The sequence below is a fragment of the Calonectris borealis genome, chromosome 4 (assembly GCF_964195595.1).
Source record: "Calonectris borealis chromosome 4, bCalBor7.hap1.2, whole genome shotgun sequence".
Classification (NCBI taxonomy): Eukaryota; Metazoa; Chordata; class Aves; order Procellariiformes; family Procellariidae; genus Calonectris; species Calonectris borealis.
Genome location: NC_134315.1, coordinates 49,229,880 through 49,256,111, shown reverse-complemented (window position 1 = coordinate 49,256,111; position 26,232 = coordinate 49,229,880). Strand labels below are relative to the sequence as shown.

The 26,232-nt window shown below is 39.4% G+C and overlaps 1 protein-coding gene across 1 annotated transcript in view; it reads right to left on the bottom strand.

Moving 5' to 3' along the window:
* Positions 1–26,232, bottom strand: part of DCHS2 (dachsous cadherin-related 2) — a 117,028-nt gene that overhangs the window by 45,768 nt on the left and 45,028 nt on the right. Inside the window, 2 exon segments of the mRNA XM_075150206.1 lie at positions 12,428–12,659; positions 22,206–22,397. Of these exon segments, the coding sequence (XP_075006307.1) occupies positions 12,428–12,659; positions 22,206–22,397 (424 nt within the window).

Genomic DNA, 26,232 nt, shown 5'->3' with positions numbered 1-26,232 from the left:
TAATGGCCCACAACAATTATCCAAAACTGATACTTGTTAATTGTTCTGTGAGAGACAGTCAGTCATTCATGGTACTTTGCAAACAAATTAAGGATTTATAAATTAAGATATAAACCTACAAATAAATCATTAGCCTTTAGAGCACTCTGAAATGTCTCATCTAGACGAAGTGAGCATGAATACTTAAAAATTTAGGGGAGCACACCAAATCATAGAACAATATAGCAGATCACAGTATGCTTGCTAGTTCCTAAATTGTCTAACTAAATTATAAGCTGAGGCACACAGTTGAAGACAGGTGCTTTCAGCCAGGTAAAAGATGAAATAAGGAAATGTAATTATGTCCTAGAGAGCATTAATTGTGTTTTGTCTTATCCTTTCCAGCATCTTCTCTATCATTGAGCAGGAGGAAGAACACTTTCACTTATTCTGAGGTGACAAAAATCCCTCAATATTCTAAGACCCTTTGGTGGTCACAGATTTTGCAACATACGGAGAGCTATTTGTAAAGTAAGGTTTCCAACACGAAAATGAAGACAAGAAGTGACTAAATGCAAGAAAATTCTTCTTAGCTACGACTGAGTTTAACTAAATATACACTAAATGCTAAAATTGCAATAAGCTAAGTAGTAAGGTTGCAATAAACTCAAGTGATTCAACTAATAGGGACAATTCTTTACAACAGGTATTTTTAAGAAAGCACCTATGCTTTTTGTAGAAGCTGGTGAAGACACAAAACCTCTAGCAGCTCAGTAAAACCAAACCTTCAAACTTTGAGCTACCTTTGTAATTTCCTGGCTCTCACGACAGGTTTGGTAGGGGTAATGTTTGGCATTCAAGTCGGACATTCAGTGGTCCTATTTGTCAGAGGGGGTAAAAATTACATTTTACTCCAAGTGCTTTAACAGAATCAGTGCATGATTCAACTATAATATATCTACTCAAAATTTAGCGTGAAGCCACAACACTAATTTCCTACAATGCATTTTTAAGCAGAATAATGGAAAATACATAAAATCCTTATAAATACTCAAAAGTGCATGCGGTATACTTTCCAATTATACTGCCAGGACATTATAATAACAAACTGTGTCTTGACATGCTTAAAATGCATTCAAAGTGTCTTCAGGATCAAGGAAGAATGCTTTCCACTAACAACAAAGGACACTTATTCCAGTGTGACAAACCACAGCAAAAACTCAACAGAGATACAGACGGATTCAGAATTCATTGCTGATCCAGCTCCTCTGCCAATGACTGATCACTTCCAAGAATGAACCTTCTTTTGGTCTTTTTTTTCTTTTTTGTCTCTGATGATTGGGTTTTACGATTAGTTAGACAGCTCAACAAAGTAGTCTTCCAAGGACATAAACTTTTGGCATCTCCTGAGGTAATCTGAGCAAATGTAGCTCGAAGGAAAAAGGGTTTTAACCTTTTTTTTTCCAGAGGTTAAACATATAAACATGGATTTTAAACACTGTCGCTGTCAAATTAAATGAAACCAATCAAATGGACTGTATTTTACTAACTTGACCAATTGGGTATTTTTCTACTGACAAGGCCAAAAATATCTCATTCCCATTTTGGATACTTCAAGATGTATTTGAAGAGTGGGAGAACTTCTACAGAAAAGCATCATGTTGAAATTCTTACTCTCAAAGCAATAATTAATGACTTCAGAACATCCCTTAGCAAAGGGTGGAGCAAACAGTGCTCCACTCCAGAAACTCTGAAGACCTGGTGGAACAGAAATATTTCAGAACCAAAATTCCTCTTCTGCTAACCTAGACAGCTTACAGCACAGTCCATGCCAGTTCAGCTGCAGAAAGCAGACAGAAAAGAAAATGGATAAAAGATTTTGCTTTCTCTCTTCATTCTTTTGCTGTGTCCTAACGAGAGAAGGCAACAGGCAAGTACATCTCGCCAACTCAGTCCTCTCTTGCCGGACCAGGGACACCTTAAGAACAGTGGCAGATTCCAAGTAAAAAGTGTATGTCTTCCATATGGTTCCTTCCAGCCTCAAAACTGTAGTATGCAGGAAATTTTATAACCCAGTTTGACTTCTGATTATATACATTCTGTTTCTTTCAGCATTTGTAGGACTGGGCATTAGCTTTGCATCTGGTGATATATAATCTATACAGACATTTGAGACAGCTCTACCACATGTCGGGGAACATGCCACATTAGGCTCTATTATGGCACCATATTACAGGAAAGAAGCTGTAGAAGTAAGCAGCATCTGGGATCCTACTTTCCATATGGTTAGGCAGAAACACTGGACTGTGACTAAAATGGACAGTCATGACCTCTTGAGTCAAAAGTAGCTGCCAGCATACCTCAGAGCAGCCTGGCTAGGTATATTCGATCTGCTGAAGTACAATGCAGGAGATTCCCTAGTACTACATCGCAAAGGCAGAAACATGGGGCTAACTGCAAGAAGCACACGGCAGGAACTAGCTGTGTAAGTCACACACTCAGTGTGCAAAACTCAACAGAGGTATGCCGTGCTAAATAACAGGCTGAAGATGAGTCGCAGTTTTCCTTTCTTTCCTGTTCTGTAATTAAGAAAAGACAGTGGCTTATTATTGTTATTACCATAGTCATTTGCAGCCTGCAATTTGTGGCTTTAGAGAACATAAAAGACAATTAGGTTGCTGTGGTACAGAATATATCCTTCCATTATGAAAAACAGTTTCTAGAAACGCTCATGATGGAAAGGGAATAATGAGATGGCTTCTCTGCGAGGAACATTTTACCGAGATCAAAGATCCCAGCAGGGGACCACACAGACACAAGTGTGGTTCTACTTTAAGAAGTCACTGCATGAAAAATGCCACCTTCTTTCTATAGCTTGGCTCCCCATATATACAGACAGTCTTATCTGCTGCCTTTTATAACATTTAATTCCCATTTTTTAAATTTATTCTTTATATTACTGCAGTGCCTTGAAGATTTTACCTCTGGTAATTCCTCATTCTGCATGAGAGAGAGGTGGAATCAATTCTGCTTCACAGGTGAACAATCTATAATTACATACCAGATGAAGCATTAACATCCAGCCTCACTTATACCTTGGCAATCTCATTTTCTTGATTAGATCTGCATGGGTGTGACTGACTGCAGATTCCAACCTTTATAAATCAAAAACATGACCCAAAGACTGCCTATCATGATTTGCATACACATTTTAGACAGAAGCTGCAATGCTCATTGCGTGCTAGCAACTGCCATTGCAGGCGCTAGTTTGGGAACAGCTCTGCTCCAGGGCAGGTTAGCTCAGCACAGCCACGTTGGAATTTACAGATGTTTTGCTGCAGAACAATCTGTGCTTACTGGCTAGCATAAATTGTTACAATGGTTTCGGGGATTCAATGTACGGTGAGAGCTAGTGCTAAAGAAGGGGGAAATCATGACTGTCAACTCTTTGACCTGCTTCATACTTCCTCACCCGCTGTATGTGCACCAACTTCTAAGAAGTTCTTGCTCTCCACTTTGTGCCTATCAACAGCAAAAGATAAATGAAGCCAATATTCACCCAGAACACGCAAACGCATTAGTGAAAGATGGGACTCTGCAGCACCCCCCCGATCCTCTGGCAATGACAACATTTCTCATGAGATTTTGTTGTTGTTATTTTTGTGGAGATGCACCCTACTCCACAGGTGGGTTAGCTGCTAAGTGCTGTTTCTCAAGAGTTAAAGGCAGGAGACAGGGGCCCGCATATAATAATTCTTTTAAAATGTATTTCTGATCATCTTCATGATCCTGTGTTCTGTCCTAACATTACAACAGCATACATCCCCAAAGTATGTTTACTAACCAAAACCACTTTTTGTATGGCAGAAATAATACTGGTTATCCCAATAGGATTTCCATACATACGTCTAGCTGACCACTTTGAAAACCTATCTGTTTTGCCACAGGGTCCTCACGTAAGCAAAGCAAAACCCAGCCCTATATTTATAGCCATTTGTAGATAAACAAAACATTTTCCACTAGTCAAGCACTACAGGGGCAAAGATAAAAATCAGGATGCACTAACTTCAATAACAAAGTCTGGATTGCATAGAAATGTGTACTCATTTAAATAACTTCCAATATTTTCTCATTGTTCATGAAATAAAAAAGTGACTTCGAACATGGCAAGAGAAATAAAATCAACAACTATCAACAGTGTTCCCTAAGACCACGAAACTGAATGCCCTAACAACTTTAAATGATGGCAGTATTTCTTCAGCAAATATCCTAGGATGGGTCAGACGGCATGACCTGACACGGAGCTCAGACAGTAAGCAGATGGCAAAAAGGTACGTATAGTTCATCACCCCAATTCGCATCCAAAGCTGCCGCCGAACCTGCTGTTTGATACTGCGTAGGTCAGTGCTGACCCACTGACCTGCTCAGAGCATGTCTCACCCTTCCTAGCATGTCAGCTTCTCAGTGCAGAGGCACACGTGCAGCTTTGCTTTTTATGCGCTTTTTATGTGTCGGAAAAATATTCAGGATGAACACAGGGTGATCCTCTGAGAGGTGGATGCAATTAGGGGGTGTAGACTTTGCATTAACATTAAAACCAGCATTGTTCTAGGGAAGAATGATAGTGTTTCTGCTTGACATTTCTATTTAACTTTACCTGACTCATTGCCCATTGTCTAATCTTAGCATTGCATTTAGGTTCCAGTTTCAGCAATTTACCTGTATTTAAAATATTTTAGTGCAGCTGCATTCTTGATGGTAACTACAACAACACTCTGCAAAATGCACTGTTTGAAGAGCTGTCGGGGAAAGGAAAGAATTAATGAGGAATTACATTGTTATTTACAGTCTATCTGCTGTAATATGCACAGCTTCAGCTTATAGGAAAAGGCTTTAAAAAGCTTAATCTTGATGGCAGAAACACTGTTTTGAGTTTCAGTGAATAAGAGGACTATTTCAAGTTTGAAAGTATTCAGTATTTTAATGTTTTTGTAGTAAATAACTGATTCATCTTGTATCAATCTCCTACCTACATTTGTACTTTACAGAAGCCTCGTACCCCTGCAGTGGGAATGCTTTCAACAGTGGCCCCTCTCTAGCAGATTCTTGTGCTAAACTCATAGTTTTCCTCTTAAAAAAGGAAATATAAATAAAATAGCTTACTATCTACAACCACTATCTATCAAATTGTCAACAAATTTATATCTGCTCTGTATTCTTCAGAATACTGTCAAATCTAACATGCAGCTCCTAAAAACTCTCATTTTCTACAGCACGTATTAAAAGAAACCTACAGATAATGAACTGACTGATTGTCATGTTAATCCACCGCTGTCTCACTATTTCAACCTACTATAAACCTCACAGGACAGGACTAGGCTTTTTTTGTTTGCTTAGTACAATGCTAATGTTAGTACAACAAAAGTTTTATGACTCGCCATAGGACATTGAAACTAAACTTAATACAGAAAAAACAAGTATTACTTTGATGTAGCTTTCTCTATATTGTACTATTAGATGTTTAAATAATTCTTCCCTAACAGAAAAGAAAAAAAACATGCTAATTTGTCAGTAAAGCAGCATATAACTGAAGTGACATAATTTGCTGTTGCAGGGAGATTTCTTCTGATTCTGCCTTGCTTTGTTTCCTTTAATCTGACATAATAGTAACTCAGAGTATGTTTGTTGTCTGATTGCATACAAAGAGAACACTTCCACATAAAACATGAGTTTTAAAAAAAACCACACCAAAAATCAAAGCATACACCAATAAATGGGCAGGACTCTGGCCTGGTGACCTGCTGTATTTTCAAAGACAAAGGCAGAGCCTGTCCCACGCAATCTACACAGCTCCAGCACTGCCACACCATCCCACCAGGTCACCTTTGCTTGCTGAGCTTATTGAAGTTTTCCAAAACCATCTTTTTAATCAAGGACCTTTTCAATCAAGCTGCCAGCCCGCAGATCCAAAAATACTTCAATGCACAACCTGGTAACAAAACTTGACTGCCATGGTAACCAGAGATGGTATCTCTTTGAAGGTACAGTACCAAAAGGTGCACGTTTCCAGCACAGATACAGAATGAAGCCCAATAAGATATATTTGCTGTTCTTATATCAAGAGCATTATGAAACATTCCAGATGCTCATCTTAATCCTAACAAACCGGTTGTCTACTACATACACTCCCCTACTACGTTCATTTTAACAGTCCAACAGCATGAAGGCATTCTGCCAAGGCTATCTGCTCTCTTTGTGTGACCTGCCACTTTCTTCTTTTCTTTAGGTTATCTGAGAACATGAATTACACTGAGTACATCTGTACTTAAGACCCATCAGTCTCTATCAAAGAAAAGTGTTGATTGTCTGAACTTTACTGTACAAATCTCACGTTATTCCTCCCCTCCAAAATGGGAGGTTTGGGCATAATTTTCTCCTTTTCTCCATTTTTCTTGTTATCAGCCCACATAATCAGTGCAATACCATGGGATTTCGCTCTTTGTCTCATCTGGTGGGTTCTTCTGTTTCTGAGATTTGACATTGACTTAGCTACAAGAAACAGGGGTGGGCTGGAGCATTTTTGTAAATACTTTGCGTTGTATCATGCACAATTAATGTCAAGTTCACGTCACCCCTCTATTGCATGGTTGGTTTTTTGGCACTTAGCTTGCAGGAATTTTTCTCTTTGTAGATGGTCGATTCTATTGGATTTTATTCATAAAGGAAAAAAGAAACACATACATTAAGAGCTGGCACTATGGATATTTTTTCCTGCTGTTCTGCTACACAGCTTGCTTTCAGGGCCAAAATCTGCACATTCACACTTACTACAGCAAATTTTGTGTGTTTCAAGGAGAATATACTGTTTCCTGTATTCTTTGTGTTAGATGTCTCATTAGACGAGATCTCAGCGAAGGTAAATGTCCACAAATTACTCAGCTGAGACCACTAATTTTTCCTTTGTGACTTAAGTCAAACAAAATTCTTCAAAGGTGAAAACTTAGTGAACTAAACCAATGTCTCAGACATATTCCTCTGATTTGCAGCAATCTGAATATGCTATCAATTTTACATGAAAGATCAGAAAAACAATAATTGAAGAAACTGCAGTTTTAAAAAAAAGTGGCCTCAAAATGTTCCAAAATAAAACACTCCTAATTTTAAATGTTATTTATGTGAACCTCTTCATATGTTTAGCAAATGTACTACATGCTGTATGAAAATGCCAAAAGTAGTTTAAAAATAAACTATTTTTTCCTACAATACTATATGAAAACATCATTAATCATCATTAAAATGGCCTTGTTTTCTTTAGAAAGGATGCATCCCCATTTTACTTTGATGCATATTACAATCTGCTATATATTAAACATTGTATAATACATGGAGTTAAGCAAAGTTTGGATTTTTTTTCCCCAAAAAGAAATGTTGGTATTTCAACTTTTATTTTCAACCTGTATTGTAACAAAAATAAAGCAAAACTTTTTCATGCAATGAAAATCTCCTAAGATGTGACTGTTAAACAACAACATTTCTATTTTCTTCAATAAAACAAAACTTGTCAACATTCTTAACTGGAATGAATCTATTCTGGTGCTCTGAACTAAATCAAAAAGTTTATTTTAAGTCAGTTTGACATTAAATTGCATTTACATATGGTGCCATAGTACAGTAATGCAAGTAGTACAGCACTAAATTGCACACTGCCAAAACAAGAAAAATATACCGGTGGAGGGACCATTCTGCACAAGCTCTACTCTTAACCCCTCCTTTTGCACCCATTACCAGGCACTGTTAAAGAGATAAGATACTGGACCTAAATCTGCCTTTTGGCTGATTAAGTTAATAATTCTTATATTCTTAAATTTGCATGTCTTTCAGATGTATTCCTCCTTTTATTCTTCTCCAGTGGACTAAGCTCCTAGACTTTTCTACATCTCTTCCGGGACATTTTAGTCGCATGATGCCCTATGCTCTTCAGATAAAAAGAAATAAGAATGCATCTCAAAGGAAATTAATGAATTTTTAGCAAGCCAAAGTTTCCTCAAAAGAATGCTCATTTTGCAAAAGCTGTACTTTGTGCTGAAAAAAAAAAGCTAATGCTAAACTACTGACCAGCTCTTGTAACAAGGCCTATTATACTCAATATGTATTTTTTGGCGTAAATAAGCCACAGATGGTATTATGACAAAAGGTTGATCCACTATCTTCAAGTCAATGGAAAGATCTCCAAATTCCTCACAGAAACGTTCTCAGTAAAATACAAAGGAGGATAGTCACAGCCTCTGTTTTAGGCATCCAATTTAGGTAGGATTCACAGAAACACAAGCCTGAATATCTTATATAATCTAAAGAAAGAAACAGAGAAACTAAGTTAAATGCTTATACTGTGTTAATGCTACTTTCTCTACATTCTTTTCATACTAGGTTTAAATCACTAATACCTTCAAATAAACATAAATCAATGGCTGCTGCCTTTTACTTCGCCTTCGTGAGTTTTCTCTCCACACAGTGACTAGCGAGGGGACTTGTTCTAAGAATATGAACAGACCATTTACCTGAAGACTGACACATGAAGTCACACTGGCCCAAAATAATTTTCAAAGACTATTATTAGTTTTGTTGATTTGAAACAGCTTCCTTGAACCAGGGCTACGGTAAGATGATAACCATCTTTTTATCCAGGTCTCAAGAAGGGTATCACTAAGATCAATGGAAAAATGAATTATACACCCTTAGGTGAAGGAAAATATTAATGCTTGTAGCATAATGAAAGTTTATAAATTCAATTGTTAGTCCCAAACTCTTAAAGTTAAGTATGGCATAGGTTTTCTGCCACATCTGCAATTGTACCCTGTGACTTACACTTTCAATTACCTGCTCAGTCATAGCTATAAATACACTGTCTTTCAGATAGCTTGTTAGGTAACGATGGGGAAATAAACAAACATAGCTCAAACAGTTTCTTAGCCAGAAGAGCTCTTCAACTTACTCTGTTCTAATCAATTCATGAGTGCTGTTCATAGATCATGCATGGATCAGATATCTACAAAAGGAAACATAATGAAGCCAAGATGTTGTTTACACCAACACTAGAAACAAACGATAGCTAGAGTCACGAACTAGCAGAGGAACTGTTCCCTATCCATACATTTTTCTAGTTACACAGTTCCTAAAGTGGTTTTTCTTGTGGACAGTCTATCATCAATCAAATGAAAAATAATTTGTTTCAATTTTTTCTCAAAGGGAAATGCAATAAATGTTATTTACAAGTATAAGAACATATCACAAACAATAAATGCAGTATCTCAAAGTTAAAATAGCAAACAAATACCACTAATAAATACTTGTTCAGATTCAAAAAAAAATTTAATGGAATATCTATCTGCTCAATGAAAGGCTCTTCCTTCCCACTCCCATTGAATTTATCTATATCAGTCATTGAATTTATCTGAATCCAGGTCACATTGCTTGAAACAAAAGATGGAGCCCCTTCAAGAGGCTCATAATATCTATGCATCAAAAGCACCATTGATATATTCTATACAGTCAGTGGTTGACCAGCTGGTATGCTATCCTGTATTGTCAACACAGCTCACTATGCAAAGCTAAAAGCTTTCTTCATACATTCATATAATTGCTTTAACAAGGAACAGCCAGAAGCAAGCCATAGCAGTGAAGAATTTGGGTTACAGCTTTTATTTTATTATTTTATCCATTTCTCTTAAAAATGAAAAAGGGAATGCAGGGAAAAATTGAATCTTTAGTGAGTATTCTAAGTGCAGCACTCCAAAAACACTTCCGAAGAAAACTATAGTGAGATAAATTTTCAAATCCACAATCTAGATGCCATAAAATAGAAATTATATATGCCATAGAGAACAGCATCATCTTCCATATGATTTTAACGTATCATGGTGTAATGTGACAAACTGTTAGCTACTAATTAATTTAAATCTCATAATACTCAGAAAATATCTCTGTCCACTTCTACGTATAATGCTAAGGGCTATAATGAACATAAGTCAAAAAGACTAATGCACCAATTTTCATTTCTCTTTTCTAAATGCTCTATCAATGAGAAAAATTAATCATTTAAAAAATAAAACTTATCAGGAAGGCAAATTCATGGAAGACTCCAACACCATCGCTGTGCCTCCTTTTAGGCCCTCTAATAATGAAAAGAGCAGATAAAACAGAATATGCCATTCTGGAAATTGGAAAAACTGCAGAACACATCAGTAACAGACTGTATGTCCTCAAGATCAGAAAACCAAAGACCAATCCCGTAATACGATCTTGTTTGGCTTATGGGTTTGGGGATCCACCTCCTGAAGAATTCCTATGTCTTGTCATACTTGTCCATTGCCCTCTGTTCACAAAATGCAGCCCACATAACTAGAAAAAGTCCCTCAAATAACCTTCAGAGAGACATATCTAAATTAGGCCATATATCAGAGCATACATGAAGACAGCTTTAGCACAACGAAAACTGGAAAATGTCACTGTCCTAACAGGAAGAAAGGAGGAAGAGCTCAAAATCTCTGTGCCCCAAGAGTAAGCCACTTGTTTCATCTCCCTCTGAATATAGAACAGCTTTCGCAGCTATTTAACCCACAAAGATTACAAAACTTCTGTGTGACAAATTGGCAATTTCAATGTTTATTTTGTTTATAATGTTTATTTTTGCCAAGAGTTTAAAAATCATTCTGCTCACCAGTGACTGAGCATAAGCACTATTGTAGTGGAAGAATATAAAAGGAAAAAGTGTATTCTTCAGACACACACACCCCCCACCCCCACCATTAATATTAATAAGTTAAAACTAGACACGGCCTGACCTGGTGAATTACCCAGGAGATCTGATTAAGTGCAATCAGATTCCAAGTACCATAATGTTGGGAATAGTGTCTCTGACCTAAATGCTCTTCTCATCATGAAATGGCAGCAATAATGTCTTTGAGCAACTTCACCCTGAATTTGGTCTGCCTTTGATAAAATACCATGATAGATCTGCAAGATAATAGTAAGTTATAAACTTAGATGGTCTTCATGATTAAGCATGACATTTTTCCTATATAAAGTGCCAAAACTGGGAAAAAAAGTCAAAAAGGTCACAATCCGAGGAAGAAGCCTTTCAAAAGAAAGGACCGCTGCAAAGCCCGTGCTGCTAGCATGATCCACAGGGGCTCTCTCTGACAAGCCTGCTGGGGCAGTTTTAAAATGACCAGTTAAATGCCTGTGGAGATCCAGCTCCCCAATTATTGATTGACCTATATAATTTTGGCATCAGTTATGCCCCAGAGAATCTGGTTTGACAGGCAGTTGAAAGTCCACAGTTAAATAAATTCTGAGATAGCCAAGACAAGCAAACCGACTTCCTAAGAAGATTAGTTTCTTCTGTTCATCAGAATATTTTGGGGACCGTGTAAGAAAGTGAAAATAGGCACCATTTTGAAAGAATAGAGCCTTGCGATGTTTCGTTTGCCAAACAGTTAATATATACATACGTAGAACAGCCCCCAAAAATTCTTAAAACATATAAAATAATCCCCTGTGCCGTGACCATCACAACGCAAAACCATTGATGGGGATACGTTCACATGCAAGGGCTGGCTCTCAAGTAAAATGGTAGCTGCGGTTTAGTTAACCACTTCCTGAAAGACACCATGGACATTTGTAGATACTTGTGTTCTTTCCAGCTGATGTTGATAACTATTTTAAGGTTAGAAAGCAGACTACAGGGGCTGCTTTGTGGTCATGGGAAAAGTAATTCAATCTGTGAAACTCAACCTGTCTTCGAAAAAATTCACCCAGATTTGCTTTTGCCGTAATTGTTTTTTTGCTCTCATCGTCACTCCTTTATTTGAACCTCTCTCCAGAAACCAGAAGGACAAAGAGTCACATCAGAAAGTAAAAGGCAGAAAAAGACATTTACAAAGCTAATAATTGAGTCAAACAGGGAGGCAGCTGGGTATTATAAGACTGTGAGCAGAACGGGGACTTATTCTAGCACAGGGTGGGGAAAGAAGATTAGGACAGAAACAGAGAAATGAAATGAAAGGACAGGCATCTTGAAGGGTCTTGTATTGCTGCTCCTCAAGAGTAAGACCTAAACATTTCAGGAATTCAGATATTGTTGTAAGAAATAATGTTTTGATTGTTTCTTACAATGATGAATAGATTTATGGCTGAAAATTGTGGATAAGTGGCATACTGCTTGTCCCGTATTGTACTGGCAAGTACTATGTTTCCCGTTCTCCTGCTTATTCTAGTGAATGCAAAGGCTTCATGTTAAACCTAAATCTTCCATCTTCCTCTAGAATTATTTTCCAGCAGAATCTAAGTTTCAACTGTATGACACGACTACAAATAAAAAAAGCATCGTCAAGGAAAAGATACATGTTGTATAATTATAGCCTTCCTGAATCATAGACTCGTACAGTACCTGTGGATGTATCCACGGTGAAAAAAGAAGAAAATTCTCCCGGGACCAGTTCGTATGTGACAACGCCATATATTCCCGAATCTCTGTCTGTGGCAACAACATTGATGATCTCTGTTCCTGGCTGTGTGTGACTGCTGATGCTCGTCACATAGACGGCTTGTTCAAAAACAGGTTGATTATCATTAATATCTTCTATCTCGATGCGAACAAAAGCTTGGGCACTCAGCCCACCCTGTTGGAAAAATCAGAAAGGTAAAAACAAAAAACAAGGTCAATTTTAATTCTATGTACACAATAGAATGATGCACATCTGGCTTCAGCCCATGATTAGGGAACGGAACATGCTGCAACAATATTGAGCAATGAAAATGACTGTTAAAAACAACTTATGATATCTGTAATACCCCAAAATACTGCATTTAGGCAAGGTACGTGTCAGAACAACTCCAGTAGGCTGATTGAGTACACAAAGAAGTTCAACTTCTTACAATGGTGAGGCCTGAACACAAAGTTATTTTTGTTAATACTAACGAGCACTACACATGTCAAATCCTTGCTAGTCTACCCCCACTTGTTTTTACTGTAATCACCTACACACCGCTTATTCCTTCACAGATAAAAGTCAGGGCTTTCTGCCACAGAAACACATGCCCCTCAGGTGACTGTGGTGCTCCAGTGAAGTGGGCGTAACTTCTATCTATGAGTCTTCCAGATTTAAGAGTGTGACCATCGTAACAGCGAATATGAGGCTTTTTCAACTATTGATTAAGAACACAGAGCACAGCAGTGCAGGACAGCCAACAGCTGTGGCCTGCAAGACCTAACCTCAATTTACCACCCTGACAGGTTTAAGCTGTTCTGCTCAGGCAGTGTGTGTGTGTGTCTATATATATATATATATTTGTGTATATATGTGTGTGTGTGTGTGTATATCTCTCTATATATACATGTACACGCATGTGCTTGTCTACATACCCACACCTGCACCTTGTGTACGCAGAGACAGAACAATACCAAGTTTGACTGAAGCACATAGCTGAAACGATTTGATGATGTAAAATTCGTAACCGATTACGTAAAATTATTTCCAGCGTGTTTGTGATTTTGCAGGGAGAGAGGTCTCACCACGCTTTCCAGGGGGCTCGACTCACCTTCTCTGCTCCTGTTTCTTTTCCCCACACAAGCGCTGGGAGAAGAGCCGGGCCTTGGTGGCAGCCTGGCACCCCAGCCCAGCCGCCATGCCGCTCGCCACGCGGCTGAAGCTCCTGCTACAGGTGCCCACCAAGAGCCCACTGAAATACCACGCGGGCAGCCACGGGACCACGTTTAGCCTCGCTCTGCAGTGAAACCGCAGAAGCGAGGAGCAACTGCAAGCTGACTTATCAAACCATGCTACAGCAAAATCACGACTTGCCACGGCAGAGCACTGAATTTTGTGACAACCTGGAAAAAAGACAATTCTGTGGGTGCTGAAGTGTAGACCCCACAGGGCCCTGAGTGAAACAAAGGACAATTTACTTATTGGAGGCACTACCTCGTACTCCCTGTGGACCCCCTCCATCAGTTTGGAGGGGTTCATATTTCCAAGGTTCTTTTACAGCCGCAACAACTACAGACATTTTTAAAAGAAAGCAGCTCCACTTGTGGCCCAGCTAACGCTGAATGCGGGGGCACAAGGCAGCACACGTACGTATAGCCTGCACGTGCTGTACGCAGTACATTAGGACACAGACTGGGGAAGAATCCCACGCTCTTCAAAGTCACGCTGGGAGCGCTGTGCTTGTACCAATTAGTCCCTTACCGAAACCGCTGACACAGATCGGATGTTGGTGCGTAGACATGACAAGCTGAGCAAGTCCAAACTTAATTTTGCAGTCACAGTAGCTACGATATAAAAAAAAAAAATAACTAGGTTGCATATTTTTGCAACCTAATTGTTCACATCAATTATTTTTAAACCTGACCTTCAGGAAACTATCCAATGATTCAGACTGGATACTACTCCTTTAGACTTGCCCTGCAGTATAACAATCTCCCCCAAAACTATTTTTGAAGGTTTGCTAATCATGTCCCCAGGGTCTGACTTAGTTTTGGGCAAATATACCACCTGCATTCTCCCCCACATTTCCATAGGGATTTTTCTTTTGTTCTGTTTTGTTTGTTTCTTCCATGTAGTAATATTACCTACTCTGTTGGGTGGCAGTGACATTCCCATGAAAGCTCAAGTATGTGGAAAATTAAGATGATCTTGTGCATCATGCTTCTATGTTTCACCCGCAGACTAGGAGATCTGGCCCGCATCCTCCTGGCGTGCTTGGGTTTTCTTCCAAAGAAAATAAGGCATGGCATGCTTCCAGGGCTCACGCTGCCGCAGATGCAGCTGGCGGCCAGGACACGCGCCTGGGGACCAGGACTGCGAATGGTACTGGGCTAGCACCAGCCTCAAACTACTCAGACAGCCATGAAACCCTGAGCTGATATGGGGAAGTGGAGATGTGCAGATCTAGTGGGCTCACTGCCAACACCTCAACCCCACTTCAGGGTGAGCCCCTTCCCCAACACCTTGATTTCCACAGGAAGGAAATCCCTGCATAAGCTAAACGGGGAGCCCTACGTGCTCTGTTCAAGCCCACCGTCAGAAAGCTGTGGCTCCCCAGCTTTCAGGTACTTTAGGACAGGAATCAAAACCAACATTTTTAAGGGAAGAGGGCCAAGAAAGAAGTGAGGTCAAGAATAAAAAGCACCTAAAAAAAGGCAAAGTTTGGAACAGCATGAAACCAAGATGCAAAAACTCATGAGAACTTGTGTTAAACTGCTTCTTCCAAGTTTCCTTATTGCTAAACAAACATAAAAAAACCCTCACTCTTCAGCCAATTTTATCCTATGGAGTTATGTAAAGACTGCAAAGTCTTTGGAAATGGATTAATTCTAAGTATATGGAGGAAGCAAGTTGGAGACCTACTAACTACCTAATCTCTCAGAAGACCGACCAAATGTTATGATGGAGACAGATCCTTCTTTTCCTGAAGAAGCAGTATATCCCCTCATACATGAGTCAAGTACAATATTAACTTATTAACTTATGATATTAACTGGTTATGGCCCAGTTCTTGCTCTGGCTGTGAAAATTTTTAAGTATCATCCCAGGTGAGAAGGAACAAACTGCTTCTATTTCTAACCACATGGATATACTTCATCTACTCAGAAGCAAGCACGACATAGTAGATCTTCCAAAATATGAAGGTTGATTTAAACAAGTCTGTTGCTGACAGAAAATTACACTTGTCAAAATTACACAAACAGAGTCACAGTTGTTCGTTTTGAAATCCCTTTTCGCAAATGTTCAAGTATTTTTAACTACTGTTGTGCTGTTTGATGCAACAAAAAGTCACAATTACAATGGCTTTTTTGTCAGAATCCTGAGAATTGTGTGTCCCATGGAACAAAAAGGGGACGTAAGAAACTACCACCAAGTCAAAATAACCGCAAGTAGTATTTTCTTTACTTTGGCAGGACAAAATTTGTATGAAAATATAAAGCTATTAGCACACCTCTTTATCACGTCTCAAAAAAAAAAAAAAATTATCCTGCCTTTGGCAGGAGAGACTCTTTAGATTAATAAGTAGAAATGGTGCTACTTTGAATAGCTGTATTTATTCATCTTGATGCTGTAAAATGCTTAAGAATCCATCAAGACTTCCAGGACAGACTCCAATGTTTTTGTCAATGAATTGTGCTGTCAAATTCTTGTTCCTAACTAAACTGTGATATACAGGATTTCTGACATGAAGATGTATTTTGTTTTTTTTGGTGTAAAACCTAAAAGATATGTCACCTTGGAGTCGCAATACTGTCAAAATGGAAAGACTTCGCCAACTATTTCAAAAGCCTTAACTTCTTCGGAAGCTTTGCCTGTGAGTGTAGAGTTCTGATCTCTACGTTTCAATGGCTTCAGTGTAAAAGACAAAGAAAATTGGACAAGCAGTGTGGCTTACCAAAAAGCAAGAGATGAAGAACAAAGTATTTTTCTACGCAGAAAGGCAGTAAGAGAGTCACTAAGGTTTCAGTATTATTAGAAGTTCTTCAGAGTCTAAATAAATACCAACCTACGTAACTGGCAGAGTTTACACGTTCTATGAATGATTGTTCTGGTACCTGTTTAAAAATGAGCACGAACATAAAAGGTGATAATGCCATACTCTACGTTGACAGGCAATTTCACAATCTGCTGCAAGTCATGTAAATTGAAAGAGTTCAGAATACACTATAAATTCCCCCAAAAATGTATCATTGCACTTCAGCCTTGAAGCCCAAGCCTGGTCTCTTTTTCCATGACAAAACTTCTATTTACAATCTCATCACGTCAAATTATGCCTGTTTATTTTTTGTTCTTTTTTTAAAAGGAAACGCACCTTCATGAAAGAAAAAAAAAATTCTCTTACTATTCAGGTGAACTGCTTACCTACTTGTCCCGCAGTATGTCAAAGCTCCTATTCTGAGCAACAGACCTTGAAAGTCATTACACACAATTACATACAAAATATGTGGTTTTGAAGAAACCCAGGCATAGTATTGGAGTCAATACTATGAGGCAGCTTTAGCCAAGTGTTCTGTGACAGCGAGGTTGGTTTATGGACAATACATAAAGCTAAAGCTCTGTCTTTCCTCTCTTTTTTTAATTTTTCGCATATGTGCACTTGAATCACCTATGCAAACACTCTCAAAGCATTTAAGTTGAATTTTGAAAGACTGCTTCCTAACAAGAAGTGATAACAACCATCTGTGTAATCCTGAGTAAACTCAGTAAGTGATAATCTTGAGCATACAGTACAGATGGGATCACAATCCTCTATATACCTGTACCTTCATATTTAGCAGCATTCTATTGCAGTTGTATATGCAATTAGATGAGACTTATGATCTACTTTAAAGCACTGTATTTAAAATTCTTAGTTTTTTATTTTAGCTTCTACGAGTGCATCTGATTTTGAAGTAGTTTTCAGCATATAAAAAACCTGATTTAAAAAAAAAAAAAATGCCAGGAAAAGATAAAAAGACTCACAAAGATAGAAATCTAGAAAAGATGGCAATTAAAAGTCTTATTATCTTAATATTAATCAACTGGCGATGAAAAGAAGCATTCTTGTTTCTTTTATCGGGAATGCTAGGTCTTCAGTTTTTCAGCGGCTACATAATCATTGCAAAAGGTTCAACACACCATTGGCAGGCTGTTTCACTCAAGTGAAACTGCCTGCATTGCAGGTCTGCAGACACCTCCCTGCTGTCAAAAGCACCTTCATACTGTGCCTCAGTCACAACAGATACCCTGTAAGTCCTTGCAGCACTCACAGGACCGTCAGAGCACTCTCTCTGAACTTGAGTACTGGACATGCCCCGTAGCCTCCACATACAAAAATAGCTCTGTGCCACTGCGTTGCTGTCCGCCAGCAGCTTCAAACAAGAGGACAGGGAAGGAGCAGCCGAGATTAGCAGATGAACGGTATGGGATAGCATCCCTCCATGCTGCACTCCCAGGTCAGACAGTCAGGTCTACCTGAGGGCTGCAGAGCTCTAGAGCCTTCTTCTCAGTAGGGTACACAGATGTGGTGTGGCACCCCTTACGGTGGTGGGGGACAAGGAGCAGTAGAACGCCCTGCCTGTGCTCTGCAGTTTTTGAAACTTCTTGCCACACTGATGAAGAGAGATGGTATGCTGGTACGTGCACTGTGTTACCTACATAGACGTTTGTTGCTGGAATTGGTCTATGCCTGGTAGCAGCTCTCACAAGCCTCAGTCATCTGGTCTTCCCCAGCTTTTGAAAAAAACTCTGTGGGCCAGCTCCTCCCAGAGCAAAGGTTGGACACTCCTGAACGCCCCTCATTGTGCACCAACCCTAAGATTGTGCAACTCAGATTTTGGCTTTGAAGGCCAGACAACCGTAAGCAGATTATACAGATGCCACTAGACAGAATTTAAATTAGCATTATTCCAATTAAATTTCTCTGGATTGTGACAGGTTTTCTTTAACAGCTGCAGGCATTACTGTTTATTTGGTTGAAAGAGAAAGAGAGGTGATGGGCATCATAAAAAAAGCAAATGAATGAACAAAGAGATTGAATTATGCGTGACACACAGCAATAAAATTTGCCACTGTACAGCAGCAAAAATGCGTGCTGTTAAAAAAAAGAAGGCTTCCTGTATGAAAATGAATTCATGTTAAGATTCTTTAAGGCAGAAGTACACAAAACAAGCATAAAGGAAGCATAAATTTACATATATAGTAATTTGGAGACCCCCAAGCGAATAGGGAAAAACACACAATGGAGTGTCCATTTCAGTCACGTTGTGAAAGCAAACAAAAAAAAGCCAAACATAAGAATTAAAACATATCAGACCCAATTTGCACATATTCAAAAACAAAAAAATAGTAATTTTGTCCCCTATACTGCTTTTGAGAACATGCAAATACCTTTATTAGAATTCCTGGTTTTCCATATTTTCCTCTTTGCAAGACTTGATTTCACAGTATGCCTCATCTAAATCTCTCTCAAGTGTTTGTGAAGGCTTCCCAAGCAACATACCTTCATCTGATTTTCTTCTTTTTTCCAGAGAGAAAAAAATTACAATTTTAACATCATTATAAGAAATTTTCAGCTGACTGTAAATTCAAAGACACCCCAAATGCCTACTGAAATGGTCTCTGATCTGTCACAAGTGCAGAAATACAGCTGTTGTGACTACGGGTGCGGTTTGAACAGGGGGTGTCCCAGGCAGAGCTGGCACGTGAATCACAGGAGGGTCACCCTGACTCCTGGAGCAGCATTCAGCCTGCCACAGGCCAGACAGAGACCCAAGGAGAGGGCTAGACGCAGATGCCGTGGGATTCAGTGCAAACACTTTTCTATAAACCTAGCTACGTGATTTCTTTCCATATAAAAGCATTTCAAGGAGTACCCCCAAATATGTATGTGAAGTGACTTTGGGACCAAAACCAGTGCTGCCAGCTGAAAAGGCTAATACTAACATTATGATCGGTCTTGTCCCCACTTAATCAGTGAGAGTGCTCCCACAAGCTCTCACGGGATGTTTATTTAACACCAGTTTAACAGAATCTGTTTTCCACTTGCCTCTCGTGTGCAATTTCAGTTCTCCCATTACGCTTTCTACACAGTACATAAAAGACACAACCAACAAGCTCCAAAACTGTGTAATGGAGTAGGCACGAACAGGTGGAGGAAACCGAGAGTTTTGCTGAAAGATAAACTGAGCACCACCTGGAAAATGCTTTCTTTTCCTCCTCACTTCTAATTAACTTTGTTATTTTCTTTCCTTTTCATCTCTCTCCCTCCCCTTTGTCAACAGTGACCCTTCACTCTTCTTCTGTCTTTTCTGCACACATTTCTCCCCGATCAGAGCCTCCACTTTGAACCCCACACCTAACATCTTTAATCCATCAAAATCAGCAGCAGAATGCCAGGCGATAAAATATCCTACTACAATTCTGCTGTAAAGGTGGAGAGTGGCTCAACATAAGTTCAGGTACACTGAAAATTTTGAAAAGCTAATATTGAATTTAGGTGCTTTAGTATTTAAGTGTCATATGAGCTAATTTTTAGAAGAGAAATCAATGGGATCTACAAAGTGCTGAGTTCCAATAAGAAGATCAAGTCCTGCCTGTCACAGACAAGGCAATCAAAAATTGAACCCCCCTCCCCATTATTGAGCTTCTGAAAACACAAGGTCCATAAATGAACATAAATGACAGACTGATTTAAAAATGAAATAATCTACAGTTTCAATGCATTGGCTGTCTTCCTTTAACTTTTCACATAACATTTATCACTAGAGCAATAATTTAACCAAAAAATGCATCAAGTTTTTTCATGTAAACCTATCTTCTTTCACATTTTCAAAATAATCTTCTGGACCAGACTGGATATCTGAGAAAATTGTCAGAATTTCACTGCTGTTGTCCAGCTCTCACTTAGCCTTTATTAATAAGACTAATCTTGATATTCCAGATACGTGTATATGTTGTTTACATTTATACAGCTTCAAACCACGTATATGAGAGAAAAAAAATGAAGTGATGAACTATAGCAGAATACATAATTTTCTGCTGTTTCACATTGTAATACTGACTGCTATATTCTTCAAGGCTTGGAAATCTGTACTCAGGCGTATGCTAAAAAATTTTGCCTAGAAAGGAATTTTGAAAACAGAAATCACAAATCAGAGAAATTCCAAAATGGGCACATAGACTTACTTCTGCTGGAAAGATTACAGACACTATCCTAACTAAAAGACTTACATTCTTAAATTATTAGACATTCAAAATAGGTAGAAACAAATATGCAAACAAACAAAAATATATTCTTATATAATTGTTTCTCCTCAAGATAAATCTATGGGGAAGAAAAGGCACTCCGCTAAAGTCACTATTAATGCAAGAGAATGCTTCCGTAGCCTCTGAAATAAACACTGAATAGTGATAGCTAAAGAAAAAAGCAGATTACTTGCTAAACTATTACACATATACCCAAATTCAACAGCATACAAATATATCCTCAACTACTACGTTCTCAAAATGCAACAATTAATACTAAGCATCAACTGCAGCTATTTAAGTTCATCTACTTATGAATATGGAAATCACAGTTCACCAAGTTTCTTCAATCTACTGTAACAAAAAGCACAGATATTTTAATGAAAAATACAGTATTTCTAGCACAACTGTATTTTTCAAAATTCATATTAGATACGCTTAGGACAATATCTTTAATGCAATGTTAATATTCCAAGTATGAAATAAAGACTGTATAGTCCAAAATAATTTAATGTCAATGTTTTTCAGTTCAAATTGTGCTGCAAAATGTGACATTTTAGAAAGTATCCTTATGTTAATTTTAACATTTGAAGTCAGCCAGTAACCTTTTTCTTCAGCCTCTTCACAGTTCACTACGAAAGCTGAAGAAAGTTAAGAAAAGTACCAGCCGGTCTCCTTCTGGGCCTCTCATTGCAAATTGCCTTTGGATACTTTCCTAACAAAACGAACCCAGGAATTACTTTCTTCCAGTTTTTTTCAGGAGTCGTGCTACCAAAATTCTGTTATGTAGCACCAGGTGGACCAAGTGTCCACACCCAGACATCTCCATGTGTTCCCAGCACAATGAAGTCTCTTCACCCTCCTTGCCAAACAGAGATCTGAAATGGACTATTTCAGGCACATACAACTCCCCTGCCCGCGCTGTACCGTGAATACCCACTTCCAAGCACCACATCTCGTAAAGTGGGAAAACTTTCAGACGTGCCGCTGCAGGGAGGCTGTACCCAGCCACAGCAGCAGCAATGGCAGCAGCTAGCTAGAAAGGACAAGGAATTTATCCAGGAAAATCCCTGGCACTCACAGTAGCCACACAGCTCTAACACAAGTTAGTGGTTTGTTACTGCTGCAGTCATCTTGAAAGCAGGGAGCAGAGGTAACCTGAGTCCACCGGTTCCAAGAGGAGGAGGAAAATCAGCAGGGACTAACACATCCTAGAAGCAGTTTTCAACAACTTGTTTAGGAGTAATTGGGGATTTCACAGCCAATTTTATCAATTCAGGTCGAAATTTATGGTTCATGAAGTATCACTTTCTGCCCTCTATAGGGGTAAGAAGTTTTATTCAAATTCATGCCATTTTTACATACTCATTACATTTTCATTTAAAAGTATATAGCATATCCAAATTGGCAAATGCATTCACAGATCTGGTGGTATGGAAAGGTGAAACTTACCCCATCCGTAGCTTTTACTAAGAGATCATAAGTGGTTGGATCTCCTTCTCTGTCTATGTCTTGAGCAACACAGATCTGACCAGTACGTGGGTCAATCTGGAAGGCTTTGGATTTTTCATAATAATGAAATCCATCATAAAGAAAATACTCAATTTCACCAAAGTGGTCGGCATCTGCATCTGTTGCCTTGACCTGCAGGGAAACAACAGAGATAAATGAAGCCAGCGAAACTATTACTCATTCATTCAAAAATCACAGATACTTTGTTTTAAAGTGACCTGTTTGTGTTGTAAAAGCAAACGTGTATACATACAATAAATACAAACACACTCTGCTATCTAAGCTGTCTGCAGTTTGTAAAATAATGACTCAGCTACTGGCAGTGTAATTATTGCAACAAGCATAAAAGATCGATTAGGCCTGTCTGTAACATTACTTGTTTATCTGTCAATAGTTATCTCAATCAAGTGGACTTCCCGTGACTGGAAAAGCCATACACACTAAGCCATGTTAGTAGGCCATACCTTAAGTTACCTTCCCTTCATGTTATTTTTACCAGTGGAGGTACGTCTTATGAAAACCACATCACATGTCCATGATAAAAGTGCTGCAGGACATTCTTACCCAACGTATTTTCTAAGACTCCCCAGAGCTTAATTTAGTATTTCATTTGAAAGAGGGCTCGGTGGCATGGTGATCCATACCAGTTAAGGACTGGAGGGGGTTTTAATCTCCAATCCTTCCTCCAAGGAGCCAGGGACAACAGTTACCAACACGACTAAACGTGACCGTCACGTGCATGCACAGCACAAAGCAAGAGATGCACAGACTGCAGTAAGTTCCTGTGAGAGACTTAATTACCTTGTCAGTGTAGTCTTGCATGTAGCTGTAACTGCTGAATGACAAACAAGCCTAACATCTTTTCTTTCCAGCTATATTAAGTACATCTAAAAAGCAGCGTGAATTCTGGTGGAAATCCCACACAAATGTTGTAAATAACTACTTTAAAGAAAGCAAGCCTTCAGAGGGAGATTCCTCTGCAACCACATGGCATCAAATGGGAAGATTATATATATACACACTAAGTCCTGCTGACAAGGAAAATGGGTGGCAGGAGAAAACCTAAATGGGTGATGGTTAGGGGCTGTAGCAGGGCAAGGGTAGCCATGGGGTGGGGGGGCCTGATCCCAGGCACAAAATGCCTATTTCCAAACAGAAACACATGAGCTCCTCCTGTTTTTTCCAGCTATGCTCAGTCTTCTTGTGTTACCAATGGACCAGACTAGACCAGTATGCTGGATGTACACAAGATGCTTTCAGAAGCCTGTGAAAACCTGGGGTGACTTTCAACGTGCTGCATCACCTTCCCTCAGCTGGCTTTTCGAGGACTCACAAAGCATGGCACAAACCACAGGGAGTCAATACTCTTTAGCTGAATGTGTGATTAAGGCACTGACTAGTCTAGGAAGCATAAAACCCCAATAATTTAAAATGGTGATTTTAAATTTTAATACAGAACATTCTTGGAAGTTTTTTCTAACACTAAAATTTTTTCTTTTTACGCAGATGGGGGGCGACAGAAATCAACATAACCCTTAAAGTATTTTAATAAGTGTTTACCGTAGCAATAGGTTTTGCCAATACCATATGCACATGCCCTGAGTGAGGAGAGGCTGAGGGAACCGGCTTGTTTAGCCTGGAGAAGAGAAGGTTTCAGGGGGATTTAACAGGAGCCCCCCAGTGCCCAAGAGGAGGTTACTGGAAAGACAGCGCCAGGCTCTGTCCTCAGGTGCAGGGCAGGAGACGGGGAAACACTGGTCACAAGCTGAAGCTGGAGAGGTACTGGCTGGCAGTGTTTTTGCTACGAAGATGATTCAGCACTGGAACAGGGTCCCTGCCCAGAGGGGCTGGGGTCTCCATCCTCAAGTTTTGAGACCCAACTGGACACAGCCTGAGCTGCGCCAGAGACCTCCCACCGCCCCCTCCACCCCACCGGGGCCAAGGAATAAACGCTGCGTTAGCACCGTGACACAACTGCGCTGCTTCTCCAGCCACTGAAAGTCACGTCAACAGGATGCTCAAGTGTGAAACTCTTGCTCTTTGGACAAGGGGTGGGTTGGTTAAATAAGTATTTGATAAACAGAATAGTTTTCTACGTTGCACCTTCAATTTTACAGCTCTCTGATAACAAAATATTTTGTGCTGCGTTTGGCTTTTCTCTGCCATGTTCCATTGTGAAAGTTTTCACTTAAATTTACAAAGATCTCAGAAGAAAATAATTTCCAAAAATTAGTATACGTTAAAAGAGCTCTCTAATTTGTCATTATTGGAGATACTTAAAGGATTTCTCCTCCTCAGCTGGTTTCATTTTCTACTTATTCTTCAAAGAAGATCAATCCTGTGTTTTTTCCATCAGCCTACCTGTGCAAGTATAATCCCTGAAGACCTTAACGGAGCTTTGGAAACCTTATTATTGCAAAGCCTGAGAATTAAAAGCGGCAGGAGTTCACAAAGGAGACCTGTGCCAGCCATCACCTGCACCTGACCTGGGTTGGTAAGGCGAGACCCACAGCCAGGGCAAAGGCAGGGTCTGCACATGACTGCCTGCACAGATCGATGTCTGGCATGGTTTTAGGCAGAGTTTCAAAAAAGACAAAGCAGGACTGGCCAGGGACTATTCTAGCAATAAGTTTGGATGAAGTCATCCTGTTTTGGGGATGTCAATGAATTTAGCTGCACGGACACAAGCTGTGCCAGGTCATTTGGCCTTAGGGCCCCAGAACAGCCCTTGGCTGCTTCTCCTACTAGTACAAACATGGCCTTAAAGACCAGTCAGTGCCTTCATCACACGCTCACTTCTTTGCACACAGAGGAATTGTTTTGGCATTAAGATAATGAATTGGGACTGAATTAAAATGAAATGAATGAAAACATGGCTTGGGAAGGCTGAAAAGCATAGAAGTGGGGAAAGGGAAACCATGTAAAAAGTGCCACAGCAAATTATAAAGCTAAAACTTACTCTAGACCAGTTACTTCCATAAGAATTTTAAAATGAGAGACAGCCCAAAAGATACACATGTTATTTCAATTAGATGGGTTTTTTTTTTGTTGTTGGGTTTTTTTGTTCATTTGTTTGTTTTTAAGCACCCTGTGGACTTCTCCACTTCTGCATGGGATGCTTGAGATTTGCTGTATTTCAGAAGAATCATTGCTGTGACAGTGATTGCGCCACATACTCCAGTGCATCCCTTTTTTTTCCAAATGTTTTCTCAGAGCACTGAAGGCCGCTATACCAGTTTCTGGTGCGGCAGATAGACAGCTCCTCCACGGGAGCCCTGTGGTCGCAGAGCCTTTCACGCTTCTTTCACGCCCTTGCAGTTTGCATGCCACGGCTGCAGCACAGGGTGCCACGCGCGCCACGCCTGACCCCAGTCCCAGCACTCGTTCTGGATAAGTTAAAGGCAAAACTCACACTCAACTTCAGCAGAACAAAGATCCGGCCCTAAAAATGCTTTACAGCTGTATATAAATCAAGTCTACAACACACATATTTCACCAGCCTTGTACTTTGTTATTTCTATCATAAAAAATAATAAAACATAAGCCTAGTGTGCTCTCGGTACTCTGCCACCCTGATGCTATGGAACAGTAATTCATTTGGCCCTTCTAAGAAAAGTATTTCAATTTGTTTCTTGTGCCTGCAATCTAATGCGAGTGACAATACTTAAAAGATTCTGTTTCCCTGTGCCTGCATGCAGTTACGTGTGTAAATGCTAACATTTATGTCTGCAATTGAGCATGGGTGATTAAGTACAGGCGTAAAATTCGAGGGTATTGTTAGAAGTTTAGCCCATTATGTTCAGTGGCTTGTTTTCTTTCTTGTAAATTATGCAGTCCTCAGACTTTGAACAGTACATGCAAGGGAATAATGAATGATGAATTTAAATAAAAATGCTTCAGTTCAAAGCAATACAAATTTGAAGGTCTAATTGTGATCAACTTCAATTACTGTAATCATCTCTCAGGC